The 19,224-nt window shown below is 38.1% G+C and overlaps 1 protein-coding gene across 1 annotated transcript in view; it reads right to left on the bottom strand.

Moving 5' to 3' along the window:
* The window catches only part of LEMD3 (LEM domain containing 3), a 53,562-nt gene that overhangs the window by 21,419 nt on the left and 12,919 nt on the right, over positions 1 to 19,224 (bottom strand). Inside the window, exons 2-3 of the mRNA XM_075080889.1 lie at positions 9,048 to 9,085; positions 6,174 to 6,240 (exon numbers count right to left, since the gene is read on the bottom strand). Coding sequence (XP_074936990.1) covers positions 6,174 to 6,240; positions 9,048 to 9,085 — 105 coding nt within the window. The remainder of the gene's footprint in view (positions 1 to 6,173; positions 6,241 to 9,047; positions 9,086 to 19,224) is intronic.

The following is a 19,224-nucleotide window of genomic DNA, read 5'->3' on the forward strand; positions in this document are numbered from 1 at the left end:
GTCTAACACCAGTTTTATCTATCACTAGGCCATCACTTCTGAAGAACTGCCAGGGAGTGGCAAATCACTTTATCCTGACCTTTCTAAAAAAAAAATAAAATCTTAGCATCTATAACTAACTTTACTGTGCTAAAATAATAAAGTAGGAAGCAACAAATCCAATCTTTCACTGGCTCAGGGTTACGCCTGCCTTACCTTCCTCAATCTGTGCCAAGCTGTATTATTCCCAAAGCCATAGCAAGGCTAGGAAAGTTTAAGAAACTCATGCAGATACAAAATATAAACCTCTGCTTTTACTCTTATGAAGTATTTAAAGTTGGAATTACTCCACACTGGAATACCCTTTAAATGGAGCAACCTCAAGTATTAATTCCCTACACAAAACGAGAACAACTGAGGCAATCTGAGCAAAAATTAGAAAACACTAGCAAGTTATGGAGAAGCATCTTAATGTCTCATTCACACTAGGGAGTTTCAAAGAAATAAGTGTTTCTATGAAGCAAAAGTCCTTCTCAGACTGCTAAAGCAAAGTTTTGTTCAATACACTTCAACAGATTTAAGTGAATTTGGCCTTGCAAGCACATCGGCGTTAACAGGGATGCCCTTCTCTTACGGGTGGGTTACAGAGAAATAGCATGTGAGCACTCCTAAAAACAGTGTTCCTATCTGGCTTACAAGTGCTGCTGGAACCAAGCCTGCATGCGTGTATTTTCAATCAAGCACTGAGCAGAAAAGACACTACTTTAAAAGTTATTTCACTTGGTAATTAGACATTCAAAGTGCCTGAGTCTGCCATAATAGCAAAACTACAGAGATCAGTAGTGAAAATTGACACCACCTTTATCAAAAAGCACTCTGAATTTAGAAGTCAGCACCAGAATCAGAGTTATAAGCTATTCTTGTATGCAATTTAGGCAGACATTCTTTTTGTGCAGCATAAACTCTACATCCTAAAAATTTACATCTGTAAATTTTTAAGAATTGACAAGTGATTTCATTTTTCAAGATTAGCAGACTTGGGATAACTATGTATCATACAGTCTCTGGTGTAAACACGTCGTTTTGAATCTAGAACTGATGCAATAAATACAAAAAACTAAAATGTATTTCTGTAGAAGGCATATGTACAATCTCAACCAGGTTTAAGTTGTATGACATGAGCAAGTCTGATAGGTACTCAGCCATTTAAGCTTTTTTGTTGTTCAGTAAGACCTGAAGGCTTCTGGGGGTCTTTCTAATACCAAAAAAAGCATGGGAATCATAAGTTGACCGAACAAAACAGCTTATGAGAGCAGGGGATTGAGACCCTTCTGCTTAGAAGCTTTTGTTTGTCTGTTTTTCAGTTTTTAATTATCAAGATAAGCAGGAAAGTCCATTTACGAAACAAAGAATAGAGGAGGTGAGGTTAACACACAGAAAAGAAAAGAAAGCAAAGCACACAAGCAGGAGACCAGATTGTGAAAAATGAATTCTTAAAAACAAGTTTCAGGATTCATTTTGGGTTTTCAATCTTACAAGAACACAGTATTACATCTTCCAGGAGGACAAAAACTCCCTTAGATGGGGGACTACTGGATTGCTTTAGTAGTTTTAAATTCTAATCTTATTTGCCTTCTTCCAGGAATTACGTTTGTGCAGTATGCAGCCAACATGCTGACTTCATAGCTTCTGGTCTCATCCTCAAAAAAACAGCAGATAGCTTCCTCAGTGTCCTGCTTCTGAAGTTCTCTTCAGACTATATTACCTCTGAACAAGTTTAACAGTTGAAAACACCTTTGCTGCCTAAGCTTTGACAATGTTGAAGGCCCATCAGTTCAAATTACCCTCGTGCAACGATTGGGGGGGGGGGGGGGGGGCCAAGGGGGAAATAATCACTTCTGTCTTGCCTCCCACTCTAGAAATGAGTAGGCTAGTTGTAGCTACAGTTTCAGCCCTGTACAAAAAGCTGTTGGAGATGCAGTTTCTCATTCCAACCCATCTATTGCTGAGAAACATTTAACAGCTTTATTCTGAGCAACTCATGAATTTGAAAGCCTGCAGAAAGTTAGGCAATTCACAAGTCAGACAACCTTCTGTTTTACTGCAAACAGCAGGATATTCCTATATGCCATTTCAGTCACCGCTTCAGCTAATAGTTCTGCGAATGAAGGCTTACTTTGAATAACTTTGGTGCAATCATTAACCACTTGGCTTGGAAACCCACTTTCCATAGTCTGAGCCAAAAATGTTTCCCAACTGTTCCCTTTGAGGCCCTATATCCAGGAATAAAACTGAAGCAGAGGCAAAAGAAACTTTACACAGGTCTGCTGCAAGATACCGCTGAGCTCTCTAAAGACTGGCCCTTCGTTAAGGCGTCTATTGTGAGCTTACGGCAAGGATGCATCTTTGTGCTCAAACTTCTCCTGAGCACAGATAGCTTCAATGTCAAGTGCAGAGAACCATTCTACTTGCCTTTGCAGGGAGGCAAGAAGTAACACATCCCAGCAAGGACCACAAAATTACCTTTTAGCTTATGTTAGTGTACGCGGGCAAGCCACATAAGGAGTTGAGTTCTTCCCTTAGAAATATAACAAAAAGCAACTAAAACCTCTGTTCTAAAGAAACACATAGGTCTGTTCTCACAATTGCTTTCAACAGAAAATATATCAGATCTGCTTTTCCATGCAAGCTAGAATATTTGAAACTGACTTTCATTTAGGCATTTAGCTTGATTTATGAGCTGCAGCTTATAAAGTTAACAGAAATATTCAAAATTTTAAAATATTTGCTTTACAATGTATATCATTCTCTTAAAGTACCATGACCAAACCCCAGTGGAAATCCAATACTTTAAGGAACACATGGATTTAGCACAAATCTCTAGCTTATAACTTGATGTGATACGGTCAACCAATAAAAAAGGCAAATAAAACATTTTTTAGCAGGTCTCATGCTTACAGGTTACCTGCAGCAGGACACTAAAGTGGGTAGCTGAAGAAAAGCAGGAACGGAAGTGTTGTGAGAGCAAGTAAGAATGCCTGACCTCCCAAAGGCAAATTCAACAGTTTAATAACACTGTGGAAAACCAGACCTTGCTAAATAGTCTTTAAATCACTGGCTGGAAACAGCACAATATCAATTACCTGAAGAACTAAAGATTAAGGAGAGTGACAGAACAGAGCACCAGTGACAGCAATCAGATACAGCAGTGACACTTGAAATTAATATTAAGTAATATGTAGTGTATTGCCAGGATTTTCTTCCAGCCATAGATTTATCAGTAAGCCTTATTACATATGGAAGTCTAATTCACCCTGGCATGTCAAGGACCTGTGCTGTCCATTAGCTTAGAAGGAAACGGTCTAAATCTGATAGATCATCACTCTGCAGAGAATGCCAAGCAAAAGAAGCAGCGTTTAACTCAATACTTTATGTACAAGAAAGTAGGGTCATACCCACACGTAGCTGACTGACTCTTGTGGATATAGTGGATAGGTTTATTCATTTTGCAAGCCTGACAAAATGGATGCAATCTATTAAAGTCTCTCCACAAAAGACCAAGGCATCCAGTAATTAACATATACCTGAAGAAAGTCTAATTCAAATAAAGCACATATTTTGGCTTAGGAAAAAGCGTTCAGCACTGGAACATATACTGTCTATAAAAAGTTGGTGCTTTGAAGAAAGGCTGAACTATTAGACAAAAACAGGAACACAAACTTCAGCTCAGAACTGGACGAGTAGACACCGCTTCTCCCCCTAGTTTCTTTTGAGGTAGGCATTACTCACCATAGCTTTGGCTAATTCTGAGTAATTCTGAGAACAGTGATGCATTAAATGCAATCTGGTTTTATATAGGGTAATTATTTAACTTTCCATCATATCAGAGCACCACAGTACAGAACAGGCATCTACAGTTGGAACACAGTACATTAAGTCAAACAAAATTAACAAAACATTACCCTTTTTCTTCCTTCAAACAACTTTCAGTGTTTTACCTTCTAAAATAAAAGCCCCATCACTTCCTCTCCAATTGAAGTTGACAAGGCAAGAAACTAGCTCAGTAAAAATACGTCTAATAAAACAGAGGGCTAGAAACCAAATTCTGAAGTGACCCTTTTCATCATAGTCAAGATGTTGAATAAGGCTTAATAGAACAGAGTACTGAAAGTTTCCAGCCTGCCTTTTTAATATTAATAGTTATAACATGAACAAATGATTCATAGCCAAGTATGAAATGAGAAACTTTTCCAAGTGTGTGACAGAGACCTGAAAAGCACCACTTTTAGTAAAACTATATTCCTTTACTTCTCTCTCAAAGTGGTGCACTGTGTACAAGAACTACACAGGTAAACCCCACATCTCTCTAGCAGCTTTCTCTATTCTATGACTTTTAAACAGCTTCCAGATATTGTGCCAGGCCTACATAAATATGGTATTGAAAAATGGATGGCAAACTTCTTCCTCTCATACCTTAAGAAACTTGGCTTTGAGGATAACTTTTGGCTAAATACAGATTAATTAGGTCATTCTTCAGACTGGATGAAAGCTACCCAGCTGGGCAACCAGGTAACCTTGCAACACAGCTTCAGCCCCAGCTACTGAAGAAAACTCCCTTTCTCTCACAGGTGTAGAAATGAGGTGCCAAACCTTTTTACCCAGTCAAGTACATTGTTTACTGTATGGCCACCGGAGGGCCAGATGACACACTGAGGGAAGAGCAAGCTGTTGTATTTTCTTTTCAAAAGAAGGACCCAAGTATCATAACCCATTAATTCCACTTCACGTAAGTCAGTGTTCTACCACACACAGCTGTGGGTCTCAAGACATTCCTACACACCACAGTTTGGCTACCCCACACGCAAAAGGAAAAAAAAAAATCTTTTGGCCCCAATGATTTATAACAAAATTATTTATTACCATCTACTAAGGATGAAATAGTTGTACACAGATAAAAATGTATCGAGATGTAATTGACCTATGAAAGATCAACACTGCAAGGCAACAAAATGAAGACTAAAGCCACTATTATTTGCATGCACTCAGGTTAAACATCATTATTTGACTATTTTGGGTTAAAGAATAATGTAAACAAGAGAAATTTGTGGGATTTGGCCAAACAATTATTTTATTCACTGCAGATATTGTAAATGCTCTGGAAACAAAAAGCTTCTGCAGGAAGACTACTCTTGCAATTTAAAGGTATTACAGAGCTGCTCAAATTTCTCAGAGATTTCCTATACATCCCTAACATAGTAAACTGTCAGCCTCATATCTGACACATTTTTTTCCACATTTTTTTAATGTTTTAGAAATGTCTGTGGCACCTCATAATTGTGGAAAAAGCCATCTTGGTGGAACTTGCTGTTGCAAAACAAGTAGTTGGCACAAAGAACAGTAAGGCTTAAAAAACAAAACAGAAAGAACCACTGCCTCCTAAATACATTATGGATTAAATAAGTAAGGATGACAAATAAATGGCTTAATAGCCATGGAATAGATTCTGCTGTAACTCACACTCACCAGGTGCCAAAGTTATAAACATAGTCTTAATTTTACCATTTCCTAATTATGATGCGTAAATGTCTATGCAGTTTAAAGCTGTGTTAATTATGACTGTAGGCAAAAGCATTGTATTTTTTATTTTGAATATTCAATAATTAATCCTAAACATCTCTGCACATAAATGTATGCAGCACTTTTCATTACTATATAATTAGTATTGTTAAGTCAGACTATTTTGTCCAACAAGGCAATCTTGTTCAACCACTACTGTTCACTGCATTAGTAACCATTTTCTGATCATTGTGAAATATTTCTTTTTTCAGACATTTTTCCACCATAGTGAAGTAACTACCTTTAAAAGAAATACATGTTCTTCTCCACATATAGCATATTTAAACCTTTTAATGAAATCAGATTAATAAAACAGTAAGACAGATCAAAAACCATACAGCAGCACAATATTCAAGAGCCTATCCCAATAACCAAAAATACTGCAACGAAAGGCATTACACTGGTGATGAAGGCAGTGTAAGTGAACTAGAAGTGGGATTTCTAGTTTCCCAAAATGGACCTCTGAATGGCTACCAGGGCCCCAGCATATACTGATTGCTGCAAATCACTATCTCAGCATAGACTTCTTTGTAGCTGTTGCCATAACACTCTTAGTCACAATATTTTTAAAGTGTTACCTGCTACTTGTGCCAATTTATCATGAAGTGCATATAAGCTGTTCATCATGAGACTTCTTTCATCTTCCTAGAATTAGAAAAACACATTAATTTTAAAACAAACATTGGTAGACATGTATGTTCTTCCATTTACCCCAAAAATCTTTATATACCATGCAAAAACAATTTGTGAAACACTACAGCTTTCCACCTGAATGTGTAAAACCAATCAACAGTGATGCAAGCAATAGATTTTGAATCAAAGTATTCACAATATTGGTTTTTCAGATCTTGACTGAAACTAAACTAGACATCGACGGTTCTGCCAGTTAAAACTGACAGCTGAAAAGGTTATTTTAATTCTTTTTAATTCTACTGAGAGAACAGTGCAATAACCCAAAACAAGTTTGGTGGGTTTTGTGAGGGTTTTTTGTTTGTTTGTTTATTGGTTTGGGGATTGGTTGGTGGTTGGTTTTTTTTTTGATAGCTACTACGTAAAGATAAAACTGTTTTGTTCTTAATAAATGTGCAATTACATTTCATAGAAGCCACACCAAAGTATCATCTGGCCACATTCCTGCATAGAATTCATAGCAAAGTAAGATTTTTCCTGTCTACCTTCAAACTACAGGAAGTTAATAAAAAAGGCAAGTTTTGGACAATACAATCTCATTCATACTTCCTGCACGTCACTAGTATAAAAAGGCTTAATTCCCCAAACCAGCGTGAATGATGTAATAATTGATACTTACAGGGGAGTTAAATTTATCAAGATATTGAGTAATTTCATTGAAATTTATCCAGAAACATTTTATATGAAAAGGAGTTATTTAAAACATAAAAATGAGGAACATGCAATCACATACACTGAGTACTAAAGGCCATTCTAGAATATAGGGGTTTTTTTGAGGTTGGCTCTAGCTCCTGGGGCAGAGTCAAATGGTTGAGATAAAACTAGAGCCTTTATTCAGAAAATATCAAAGGAAAGTAATTTTCCAGTTTGTGCATCTACTGATTATACTCCCATTGAAAAAACCTAATATATTTTAATTCCCTGATGTACCAGCACTGTCTGACATAATTTTAAAGTTTGAATGCTCCAAATTTTTTCCACAAGAAAACTGCTACCAAGAAGCAGACTACTTCCTTCATTGATCAAACATTGGACAAATGAATTCCCATAGATGATATCCACAATTACCAGCATCACCTCCCCCTACTCTGGTCCCACAAAACCATTGAGATTAAATTGATATCCCCAGGAAACTAATCAACATTATTAACCCATTTCCTGGCTGGAGAACACTGGGCATGGCAGAAGGGGAAAATCAGTCACCTACCACACACGCGCACACCCACACCCACCCCACACCGCAACAGCAGTACTCCAAATTCCAGTTGCCAGTAGGTAAACCCATTACTTCACTAATAGCTACACTGAGATGGACATGTGAAACATTTGTGACCAAATTCTTTTTTGTACATTAATGGTCGGGTCACAAAGGAAGGAACCAAACATCGTAACCTTGGCAGCTAAAAATCAAGCATGGAATAGGATTACTATGGAACAGTACACAAGAAACACAGAACAAAGTAACATACAAAACAGCTGTCAAGTCCAGTGCACAAGACAGATTCTCTCTGCACTACTGAGGATTCTTTCAGAATTATCTTAGAATTAACTGCACAAAATTCAGTTTGTTCAAAAGATTCAGAAACATTTTCTACCCAAAAAACTATCCAAGCCTACCTACTTAAAATACGCAGTTACTCACTTTTAGAGAGCTCAATCCTAGAGGGGAAAAAAACCCACCCAAAAACAAACAAAAACCCACCACCCCACAAACCCAAAAAGACCACCACAACCCACCAACAAAATCCCACACACAGTTATCTTGCCATACTTGCTTATATATGCCTAACAAAAGCAGATCACTATGTTTACAGTCCAGGCAGAAAGACTGAAGGTCAGAAGAAAGAACCATCAAAACGCATGCTGCAGAACTACAAATATCTAACTATTGAATACCTTCAATGGTGACATCTCAAAAATGGTTATCCTGATATCCCAGTTGAAAGAGTGAATATAGGAACAAGTAACATAACAGAATCAAAGTAAGGAAGACAAACTTTTTAATCCATCTTCTGAGGGAGGCTAAACCTTGCTCTTCTGTGGCACTAAGTAAGATCCTGGAGTTCCAAGTCAATCATCTCTAAGGAGGCTTAGAGAGGATCTCATCATCATGTACCAGTACTTAAGGGGTAGCTACAAAGAAGATGGAGACTCCCCTTTTACAAGGAGTCACATGGAGAGGACAAGGGGGAATGGACACAAGTTGCTCTTGGGGAGATTCCGACTGGACACCAGAGGAAAATTTTTCACAATGAGGACAGTCAACCATTGGAATAATCTCCCCAGAGAAGTGGTTGACTCGGCCACGTTGGACACTTTCAAGAGTCGGCTGGACAGGGTGCTGGGCCATCTTGTCTAGACTGCGCTCTTCCTAGAAAGGTTGGACTAGATGATCCCTGAGGTCCCTTCCAACCTGGGATTCTGTGATCTCTTACCAGCCGTCCTTTCAAGGTTGAGAAGCCAAATGGTAACAGTAAGAGACAAACTGATAATTTTAGTCTCACAACACAATTTTCCTCATAGCTCTACAACACAAATTATGTAACATTTTATATATAAAGCAACAAACATGCCACAGCCAAACCTTGTAATCCTAGTTACATTGCCCAAGATGAAAAACAAAAATTCAAACATTAGTGTTGCAAGAAGTGCATTCATCTCACGCAAAACATTCTGAAACTGCATCCTTCTGAACAGATCAATATTGGTTTTATACAATCATTTAATAGGGTAAAATCTCAATATTAAGTGGTTTTACTTACTCCTATTTTTTGTAGTCCTTCACTGAGGGGATTCTCAACTGTCAAAAAAAGAGAAAAAAATTAATTCTAGAGTCTGAAAATACTAAAAAAAGTATGCCAACACTGTAGCTTTATGACAACACTTTAATTTTTAGATAAAAACAAAGTAGTCCATAATATGACAAATAATTACGCAGCTAGTAATCTTTGACTTAACTCCGCATTTGATAATGGACTATACTAGCATTTAGGTTAAACCAGAGTCCTGTGTATCTGCAAGTTTCACAACTGTTTCCATGCAAACAAACTGTGCTTGCCATTTGCGAAACTCTTGCTTTAATGACTCCATTGCATTGAAATCTTAATTTTTAGGTTTTGCATTTTTAGTGTTTGTTTTAAAAAAGTAAAGCTACTTTTTTACTGAGCAATAATCCATACAACACAAAGCTCATCAGCATTTTCTGTTCTGACAAGAGTAAGGGATGACACACAGAGCTCAGGTGAAAAGTGCAGTGTGACTAAATGACCACTCCTTCCTTTCTAAATAAAACAGTCTCCACAGCTCCTGAAAGCATAACTTTATCTATTATATTCCTCTTGGCTACAAAAATATATTCTTCAAGGAAGAGAAGTTTAAATTAGACAAGTAATTTCTGCCATGCTTCCACTTAAGACCGACCAGCTGGTAACTGCAAAGTTACCACTGCATGAAGCAATTACCATTAAAGCATGTTGCCTTGCCTTTCTAAACCACAAATTCTCCCACAGTTTGAGCTTACACAGAAATTAGCAGTTCTACATGCTATTCAAACAGAAAATTAAGCTTCTACTGACCATAATTTGCCAAGCACAAGAACAAAAGAAAAAAGTGTCCTGGGAAACCTGACACAAAACTGAAGGTCTAGGTTGTAAATGTCATCATGTTGGTGTTGAAAGCACATGAAGAACAGGTAGTACTTGAAGGGGCAAACCACTCCATATACAGTTCTACAAAAAGTCGAGTTCTTCCAAAGGGGGGGGGGGGGGGAAAAAAAAAAAAAAAAGACATTCCTCTCCACTACTTCTAGGTCTGATGCATTTGCGTAAAGAATCTGGAAGAAATCTCAGCCTGGAAGAATTTTGTGCATTTTGAAATCCTGCAGTTCAACTTTCTATACGAAGGCATAGCAAAAGACAAGTCCCATCTTAAATAATGTCCAAAACACATAATTCCATTTACATGGTGTAATTACACCCATCCCAGGTATTGCAGCTGTTTACACAACATTTCTGCCTGCATCTGAAGGTAGTTCAGCAACAGCTTCTGATAGTGCTAACCAACTGCCCTTCTTATAAGGCACTCCCATGCATAAAAATATTCACAAAATATCAAGAGTTGCCTCCTCAGCAGCCAGCTGATTGACACTACCTTGACTCCTGAGCCATAAGCATGATTATTGATATGATCAGTTAACTTAGTTATAAATGGGAAAAATAAGAGAAATAAAGGCGGACAAAATATATCAAATTCATGGCAATATTTCTCATTTAGGAGAAATGGAGGATACCTAAAAAAATAATTTTAATAACAAAAAACAAATTCTTTGTAAAAACAACGTAGTTTTTATTACCTGCACAAACTTCCATAGCACTGTTGGCAGCAGCCAGATGCTGACCCACTTCACTTTATTTTTGAAAGGCAAATTTGAAGTGGATATGATTACCATTTCCTTGCTCCTACATGCAATAATGGTAAGGAACATATTTCTACAATTACAACCAACAAATGATGTATGAAACGGGGGGAAATGAAAATGCCTTCTAGGTGAAGAAGCAAGCTTGACTCTCTGAAACTTTGCAAACAATGGTTTGTCTGTGCTTGAGATCAGAAGAAAATTAAGCATGCTACCTACCCAACAGCAAAAAACACTTCAGCTGCCTCCGACAGAGCAAAGGGAGCAGGGGGGAACTCAACACCCCTCTGCAAACCCCCTCCCCCACAAAAAAACTAAAGAAGAAAAAAACACAACCAAAAACAGCCCCACCCAAAAAACCCAACCTAAAAACCCCTAAAAATAAACAACCAAAACCAAACTGCAACACACACCCACAAAATCACACAAACACAGGGACTAGTTTTCACAGCCATCTGAATACTTGATACTGATATCAGATTAATTAAAACTGATAGAAGCAGAAAGTGTTCAAGCACTCTTGTAAACCAAGCCCTAAACCACTCATTATTTCATTCTATAGATGCAAATTCTCAGACGTTGCCTACTAGATTATCAAGCTACCAACTTTACAAAGCTTCTATGTATTTCATTCATTATCTCAGCAGAACATCCCCAGTACACTAAACTTTTAATCTAAATAGCCTAAAATAGGATTAGAGAAACACAGCCAAGGCTCTAGATGACTGCCAACCTCCCAGTTTGATCGTTAGTTATCCAGACAGGATAATTATGTAATTATGGTCTCTTCCCAAGGTTAATCTTATTGAGCATACGTGAAATCTTGACTATATGGTTTTAGATTGGAGGGGGTAGGGAATGGGGGCAAAGAATGAGACACAACAGTGTGTAGATTTCAGTATACCTGTCAAACATCTATTTTAGCACTGATGCAAGCCATGAAACAAACACAAATGCAATACTTCCATGCCTGCAATGATGCAAACAGCTGCAATACTACATACACTAGGACAGTACAGCAATTAAGTGAAGGTAATGGTGGTGTTCTGTACAGGCTTTCCCAGCATCAGAATCCCAGCGTAAAGTCAACCTCACATGTGAGCAACTTCATATTTGGATAAATTAAAGCACTGAATTTATGAGGCAATCCAGGTGAGATGTCAATGTTTGCCTCTCCTTCCCAAAATATACAGTGGTCAAAGTGACAAAAAAAAAAAAAAAAAAAAAAAAGATACTCTCCTCCAAAATTATGCATCACAAAAATTTAACAGTACTTGTAATTCATTATTTTAACTCACACTACAAGATTTCCATGAAATCCCCCTGAAGTTAGTGATTTTATGGCAAGTTAACCAATAAGTGAGATATGTTATATTTAAGCTATTAAAATAGTTTAGGATGCCTGATGCCTTAAGAGGCAAGTATGCTAAATGCAACCGCAGCAATTTATCAGCTGCGTACACAATTAACAACTGTCAATCAATCTGCATCTATTTACCACATAAACTTGATTAACTTGAGTTAATAAGGCCACTCCTTAACTACCTCAGTAATTTCTCTATTCTGAATCCACCCTTCTTTCTTTTGTCCAGGACCTAAGCTCTTACCAAATCCTCCCACTCACTCCAGCCACAGATGTAAAGTTTTCATCTGCTCCAACGTATCTAAGGTATTTCAACATATGACATCAACATTATTAGTTCAAAAGGCTTCTTGACAGTTCCTAAAAATATATAAGCATAGTTTTAAGAGTAACAAGTTCTTGTTCTACTAAGAATTAATTTAATAACTAATATTAATAGAAGAGTTTATGTGCACATATCATTCTTCCAGGGCTCCTCCTCGAAAAGGGTTAAGACCTCTACCATACAGCAAAAATTTCCAGCCTTGAAAAGAGTCTACCAAGCTCACGTTTTTATGAGCTTCTCATCTACTTACACTACAAAACTAAAAATTATAGAGCTAGTTTCCTAAAACAGGAATCTCCCAACTGTTGTCCCAGGGGGTCTTCTCTCCAGGTTAGCCAACCGGGAGCCATAACCACTGTCCTTAAAAAAGGACAGATGTAACAAACTACCTGGACACGGCAAATCTCATTATCTGTTAGAACTCCCCAGACAGCAACAAAACCATGAGAAACATGGTAGTTTTATCTGGCCACACGTAAATACTAGCTGCAGGATAAAAAAGCAACAGTATTTTCAGGGAAGAAAAACCTCAACAACTTGACAAAGGGAACCACAGCAACTCCCTCAAAACACTGTAATAGCTAAACATTCTGCTTGAAATTTGGATACACTGGGAGATGAGCTTTACTCCTGGCAAGGTGTAATGATAATAGGATTCTTTGGCCAGACATGGAAGGAAACAAAAAGCAAGCACACTAAGGGACACCATCCTCACATGAAACTTGATTTCAGAGCAAGAAAGGATATGCTATTTAAATGTCATTTTTAAGAATTCATCTTATTTAAATGATAGTTAATCAAGAACAAGACAAGGCTGCGAAAGAAATCAAAGCATCATACAAATATTGTTCTGGTTAACTGAAAAAAAGACCGACGACCCTTAGAAGTAACTAATTTACACATATTACTGCTGGGACAAGCTGTAAATGGTGACTTACAGACAACTAGAATACCTCAGAATGGCAGAACTGGCTAATCTCAAATAACAAAAAGTTACTAATACAAAGCTAAGGGTCACAGCACAGCTCCAAAGCATTCCAGCCAAAGCTGTCAATACAAATGCACTTACCAAGCCATCTCACAGAGATGCTCAATTTTAGGAATACAAGTGCAGTCAGTGTCAACATACAAGGTTAATTTTCACTAGAATACAGAAGCTTTCATCTTTAAAGTAACAATAAAACCACTCACTACCACCCATTTTTCTCTCTAATACACTGGTAACAATTGCAGACAGACACAGTATTTACAAGCGTTTAGTTTTCTTCAGTAAGACCAACAGGGAGCACAAAGTGGGATTTCTCCCCTTTTTCAAAGCAGGGTTTAACTGACATGAAGTTGCAGCCTAATTGCAGACATTCATGGACACACACATCAGCTTTTATAGGGTCTTAATGGTACAAGTTCCAAAGACTGACAGCTTCGCAGGCAGTCATACCTAGGAAGAAGAAAAGCACAAATAAAAATACCTTTATTTAGGACATAAGCTAGAACCGTATCACTAACATGGTACCAAAATAAGGGATTCAGTTACCTTCTGGTCACCAAATTAGGATGCCAAAAAAGCAGCTAATCATTCCACTACAGCTATCTCCTAGATGCTGCGGTGCCTTGCCCTGAACAGTGTTACCATTCTTGCCGTTTCAGTATTCAACACACTTCAACAGACAACATCAAAACTGAAGTATGAAGGAACAGTCACACCAGGACAAACCAATGATTCAACTAGCCCATGATCCCTCCTCCCGCAGTAGCAAGAAGTTTTATTCTTTTCAGAGACACCTGTCTCTTACTGGAAGGGGGGGGGGAATCAACAGAACAGTGGTAAAAATGAGTGACGGAGCATACAAATATAAAGTATGTGCTGATATTTAATTCTCCCAGAATATTCTCCCAGCCAAAAATTTGCACCTCAGAAGCGTCCTGAGACAGACAGAAGGGGATGGCTTATTCCTCCCCCCCCAAATTAACAACTCCAATATATTCTTCCATACCAATTTGTCTAGTCCCACATTAACCCCAAGCAAGCTTCTTGCTTCAGCAACATACAGTCACAAAGAGCTCCACAACATAAACAAGCATGTATGAAAAAACAGTTTCTCTGCTTACTCTGAACTTGCCACTTGCTAACTTGAGAAACTCCTCCTTGTACTAGAGGAGCCAATGAGTAATCAGACCCTGTTCACCCTCTCCATAATACTCATGCATTTACTTCATTCCTCAGTCTTTCCCTCAGCCCTCACTCTTCTACACACAAGAGTCACAGAATGGTAGGGGTTGGAAGGGACCTCAGGACATCATCTCATCCAACCCCCCTGCTTGAGCAGGGACACCCAGAGCAGGGGGCACAGGAACGCATCCAGGCGGGTTTTGAATGTCTCCAGGGAAGGAGACTCCACAGCCTCCCTGGGTAGCCTGTTCCACTTGCAATGAAAGCTGTACTGTGCTCCTGATCATATTACTACTCTGAACCTTTTTGCAGCTCTGCTATGTCCTTTCTGAGGTGGGGGACCAGAGCTGGACACTATTAAAAATAAAGGAGCACCATGGATTATTAGTGCCATGCTGATATTCTCAAATATAACCTCTCAAATATACTTTGTTCTCAACTCCCTTCCTAAAAAACAGAATATCCTACCATTGTGCTTCCTTCTTGGCCACTACTGAATATTAAGCTAACATTTTTAACAGAATCATTGTAATGCCATAATCTATTTCTGAACATACAGATAATTTGATTTTATAAATAAAAAAGCAACTTTCCAACACAACTTTAAGGAGCTATAAAGCCACAGCTGCACAACAAGAATGATCCCCACTAACCTGTAAGCCTTTGATTTCTCAATGCGATGATACCATCCACACACAGATTCAGAGACTGTACACTACACCACACACTTCCTAACTAGCAACTTCTGCAGAAGCAAGAACATTCCTCCCCACAGAAAAGTACTTTCCTCCTCCCCACCCACCACGTCACAAGCAGACTAATCCCAAAACAGGAGCAGTATTTCTTCCAAAATCTGTCCTGCAAAGGTGCAGTAAGTAAGCGGATAACCTAAAGCTTTCCATTAGACATTTTCTTCATCAGAAAAAACACATTAACTGGATAATGTATTGTTAACAGAGGAAGCAACAATACTGGACGCAGTGCTACCCAAATGGGGCCTTTAGCCCAGCCTTTTTCCTACATGACCCTGGAAACAAGATCTCAATTTTACAATCCAAGTACTTTCAACACCAACTAACAGATCTGTAACTTCCCTCCCGCCCCAAGTTTGGGATCAAGTATGATTCCACCCAGTGACATACTGCGTACGTGTCAAGGACAATTCTAAAACATTGTCTCTTAAAGCTCCTAAACCTTAAAATGCCAGAAAGAAACCCCAAACAAGTTACCAGAGGAAATAAATTATTCCAGAGCTCATCTTTCAAACAGTTGAAATAAAATAATCCTGCCTTTATTTTCTTCTCTGCGATTACTCAACGCTCAAAAGAAATGAGTTTTGCGTGACCTCCAGATTGCAATAATTCAGGTAGAAACCCCTTTGAATCAGTAGGCTAAATCTCTGTGCTTTGATATTAAGACACCAAGTCATATGTCAAGCTGAGCAATTCCTTCACTACAGACCATCTTTGTGTGCTTTGGAAAAAGTTTTTATATTTCCAAATCAGTACACCATTACAGTTTGAATAGTCCTTGACCATGCCAGTTCTGAACGGCACCACAATCTGCCACAATGATTAGAGAATTCTAAAAACAGCTGAATCTTTCCTTAACATCAAGTCAGTTTTTCAACTGCCTCAGTTTAAAGAGCTTTTATTGATAATTTTTCCCCAATATCATTTGAATTAATTCTGTTTGTGAAGAGGTGATATAAGGGTTGATTATAATCACCTTTTCTCTTTTTTTTACAAAACCCTCCTCTAAAAGAATGAGAACTATCACATTCACGATAGACATTTCAGTTCAGACACATTTTCTATCAGCCCTGAAAATAGAAATCTTCATTATTTTAGGTAAAAAGGGTGGGAAATACCAGAATTTCTCTCTGGAGTTCTTCACTGCTTCTTAAACCTCTCCATATTTTAGCTGCATCACCCTTTCTAGAAACAGTCAAATCTACTGCCTACTTAAATACTGATTAGAACAGACCTGAATGATGAAAGATGCTCTTGAGAGTCATGTCAATTCGGTCCATGTTTAAGAAGAGACACTTGTGTTTTGGGATAGCTTCTCATCAGATTATTCAGTTTCACTAGAATAAAAATACTAGTTTCATTCTAGTACTTGTATCAATGACTGAAAACCTAGAAACCTTAAGTTTTGTGCTTAAAAGATTAAAGTAAAATATTTTAATCTCTGTAGTGCCTGTAGATAACCCAGTACAAAACTGAAACACAATAGTTGTCTGTAAGTTAGTTCTTAAGAATGTCACCTTTTTTAAGCAAAAGAACTTATAAAATAAATTGAGAATTGAAACAGTTGCCAAGATATCAGATCTCACTTTAGAGGATGTTTTCACTATTATTGCTATATTCATTCCATGAATACTGCTGCCGGATAGCATCGACTGTACTGAAGCACCAATTTCAAACAGAGCTGATACCTCAGACTTAACACTTCCAAATAGTAACAAAGAGGCTACCTGTCCTCCTTTCTGGTCTCCTGTTTCCTAAATATCACCATCAACCACAGTGAGACTCAGGGAAGGAAGGGGAAAAAAAAGCTACAGAGCTACAGTACAGATACTGCTTGTTTCAAAAGGAATTATGTGCAACCTGCCTGTGTGTATGAAAAAAGCATGAAAGTTCATTTTTTCCACTAGAAAACCCTGTGAAAATAACTGTATGCAACAGATGAAGGAATAAGAAGCCCAAACAAGAACGGATGCAGCCACACCAAGAAATAGTACAAGCTTTAGAACACCACTATCAGCAAGAAAATAATACTGTCTCTTAATTCCCCAATTCCAGAGACAGATGAGAAATTTGAGCAGAAAAGATTCGGGCAGTGTTTCATACCCCTAACTCAGGGGGCAGGATGTTATCAGAAGAGGCACGTGCCAGTCACCAAACACTCCAGACAACACTTCTAGCTGCTACACCCACCCAGGAGCTGGTCTTCACCCCAAATTCTATCTCCTCTATGCCTACATTAATCTCAGTGAAGCATACTCAGCACAAGAGCAGACTTAAGGCAAGAGCACATTAAACTGCTAGGTTATCTACAAAAGCATTTTTCATGATGTGTATTTGTGGAAAGCTAAAACAATTGTTATGATAAAGTATCCTCTTATCTAGTTTTATTTCTGCCAGCATAAGGAAATGTTTTATAGCAACAGAATTTGCACACACATACCTTTACATTACATTACAAAACATATTATATTTCAAGGAAGAAACAGTGACCTGTGTTCTGTTAGGGAAAATGGCTCAGGAGACATGCATTTGCTATGCACTGTAAGAATTAGGCAATACTACATTCCTTGCACACATACAGAGTCTCCACTACAGGCTAGTGTTTACATGTAGGCAAAAGAAAGGCGGGGGGGCGAAACCAAGAAACACCACACTAAGACTGCTTTTATCAGCAGTTGCAGAACACTACCAGGAGAAACATTAGAATTCAGACACCTACCAGCATTTTAGAATGGGTAGAGAATACCTTCACTTGAAAGAGAATTGGAATAGGCTTCTGTAATAACTTTTCTCCCTTCTTCTATGCTCCCTTGCAAATATTTTAGCTCCTTATACTTTACAAGGTCAAAAAATACCCATGACTTCAATAGATGAACACAAATAAAAAAAAACCCCAAGATATACAGAAGCAGGGGAAACCCCACCTTGAAAACATGGCAGCACAAGCAGCCCAATGTTAAGTTAGGAAATGATCTGCTTTCCTCAAATTCCAAAGCTCAAGATGGAAAGCAAACTCATAAAGCAAGTGTTATTAAAACACAGAAGATTTAAGAATCAATGGGAATCTACAATTAAATATTAAATCTACTGTCTGCCTGCCAAGCAGCCCAGTCTGGATAGAAACACTCCTGTGATCTTGTAAAAGCAGGAAGGATTTCTGTCTTGAAGAATTTCCGATGTAAAAATACCCAGTTATAACCTCTTCTTTCAGGCAGACTTCAGTTACAAAGTATTAGGAATATACTATAATAATATGAACAGTTTACATCATCCAAAGATAGCATTTGAATAGCGAGCACTGACAGAACTCTAAAGAGACCCTCAACCATAAGAGCAAAGACATTAACAAAGTCAAGATAAAGATCACATAAGTATTTTTCATATTTAAAACTGGGGTTCTGCTGCACTTCTGCCCTTTCCACCATTCAGCGCACATTGGTCTACCACTGCTTGCTGCACTAAGAGCAGCAGGACTGCAGAACAATGACCTATACAAAGCCTGATGACAGCATTCAAACTCTGAAAATAGGCACCATAGTGTATACTAGGGAGGAAAAAAAAAGAGCTTACTCTATGCAGGACATACAGAGGTAGCTGCTAGCAGGCCTCTTGTCATGACAAAGACAAGGTTTCACAGAGGAAGCAGCAGCCAGCTTACCAGAAGGATCCATAGAAGAATGAAAACTGCCCAACACATATAGCAGAAGTTTGCAGAGCTTAAAACCAGGATGAGCTCAGCAGTAATTCAAGACCGGAAATGAGTTCAAGTAGGCAATGTTCAGTAACATCCATTTTTACTCAGCTGGACTGAGACTCTAAAGACTTGGCAAACGCTCCGGGCCATCTACCATACCAGCTGCATTTGTTTGATAGCATAAACTGACTGGTTCAAATAAAAATTATTATCTGAAGGGA

This window comes from Phalacrocorax aristotelis, chromosome 1 (genome assembly GCF_949628215.1).
Source record: "Phalacrocorax aristotelis chromosome 1, bGulAri2.1, whole genome shotgun sequence".
In the NCBI taxonomy this organism is placed as follows: Eukaryota; Metazoa; Chordata; class Aves; order Suliformes; family Phalacrocoracidae; genus Phalacrocorax; species Phalacrocorax aristotelis.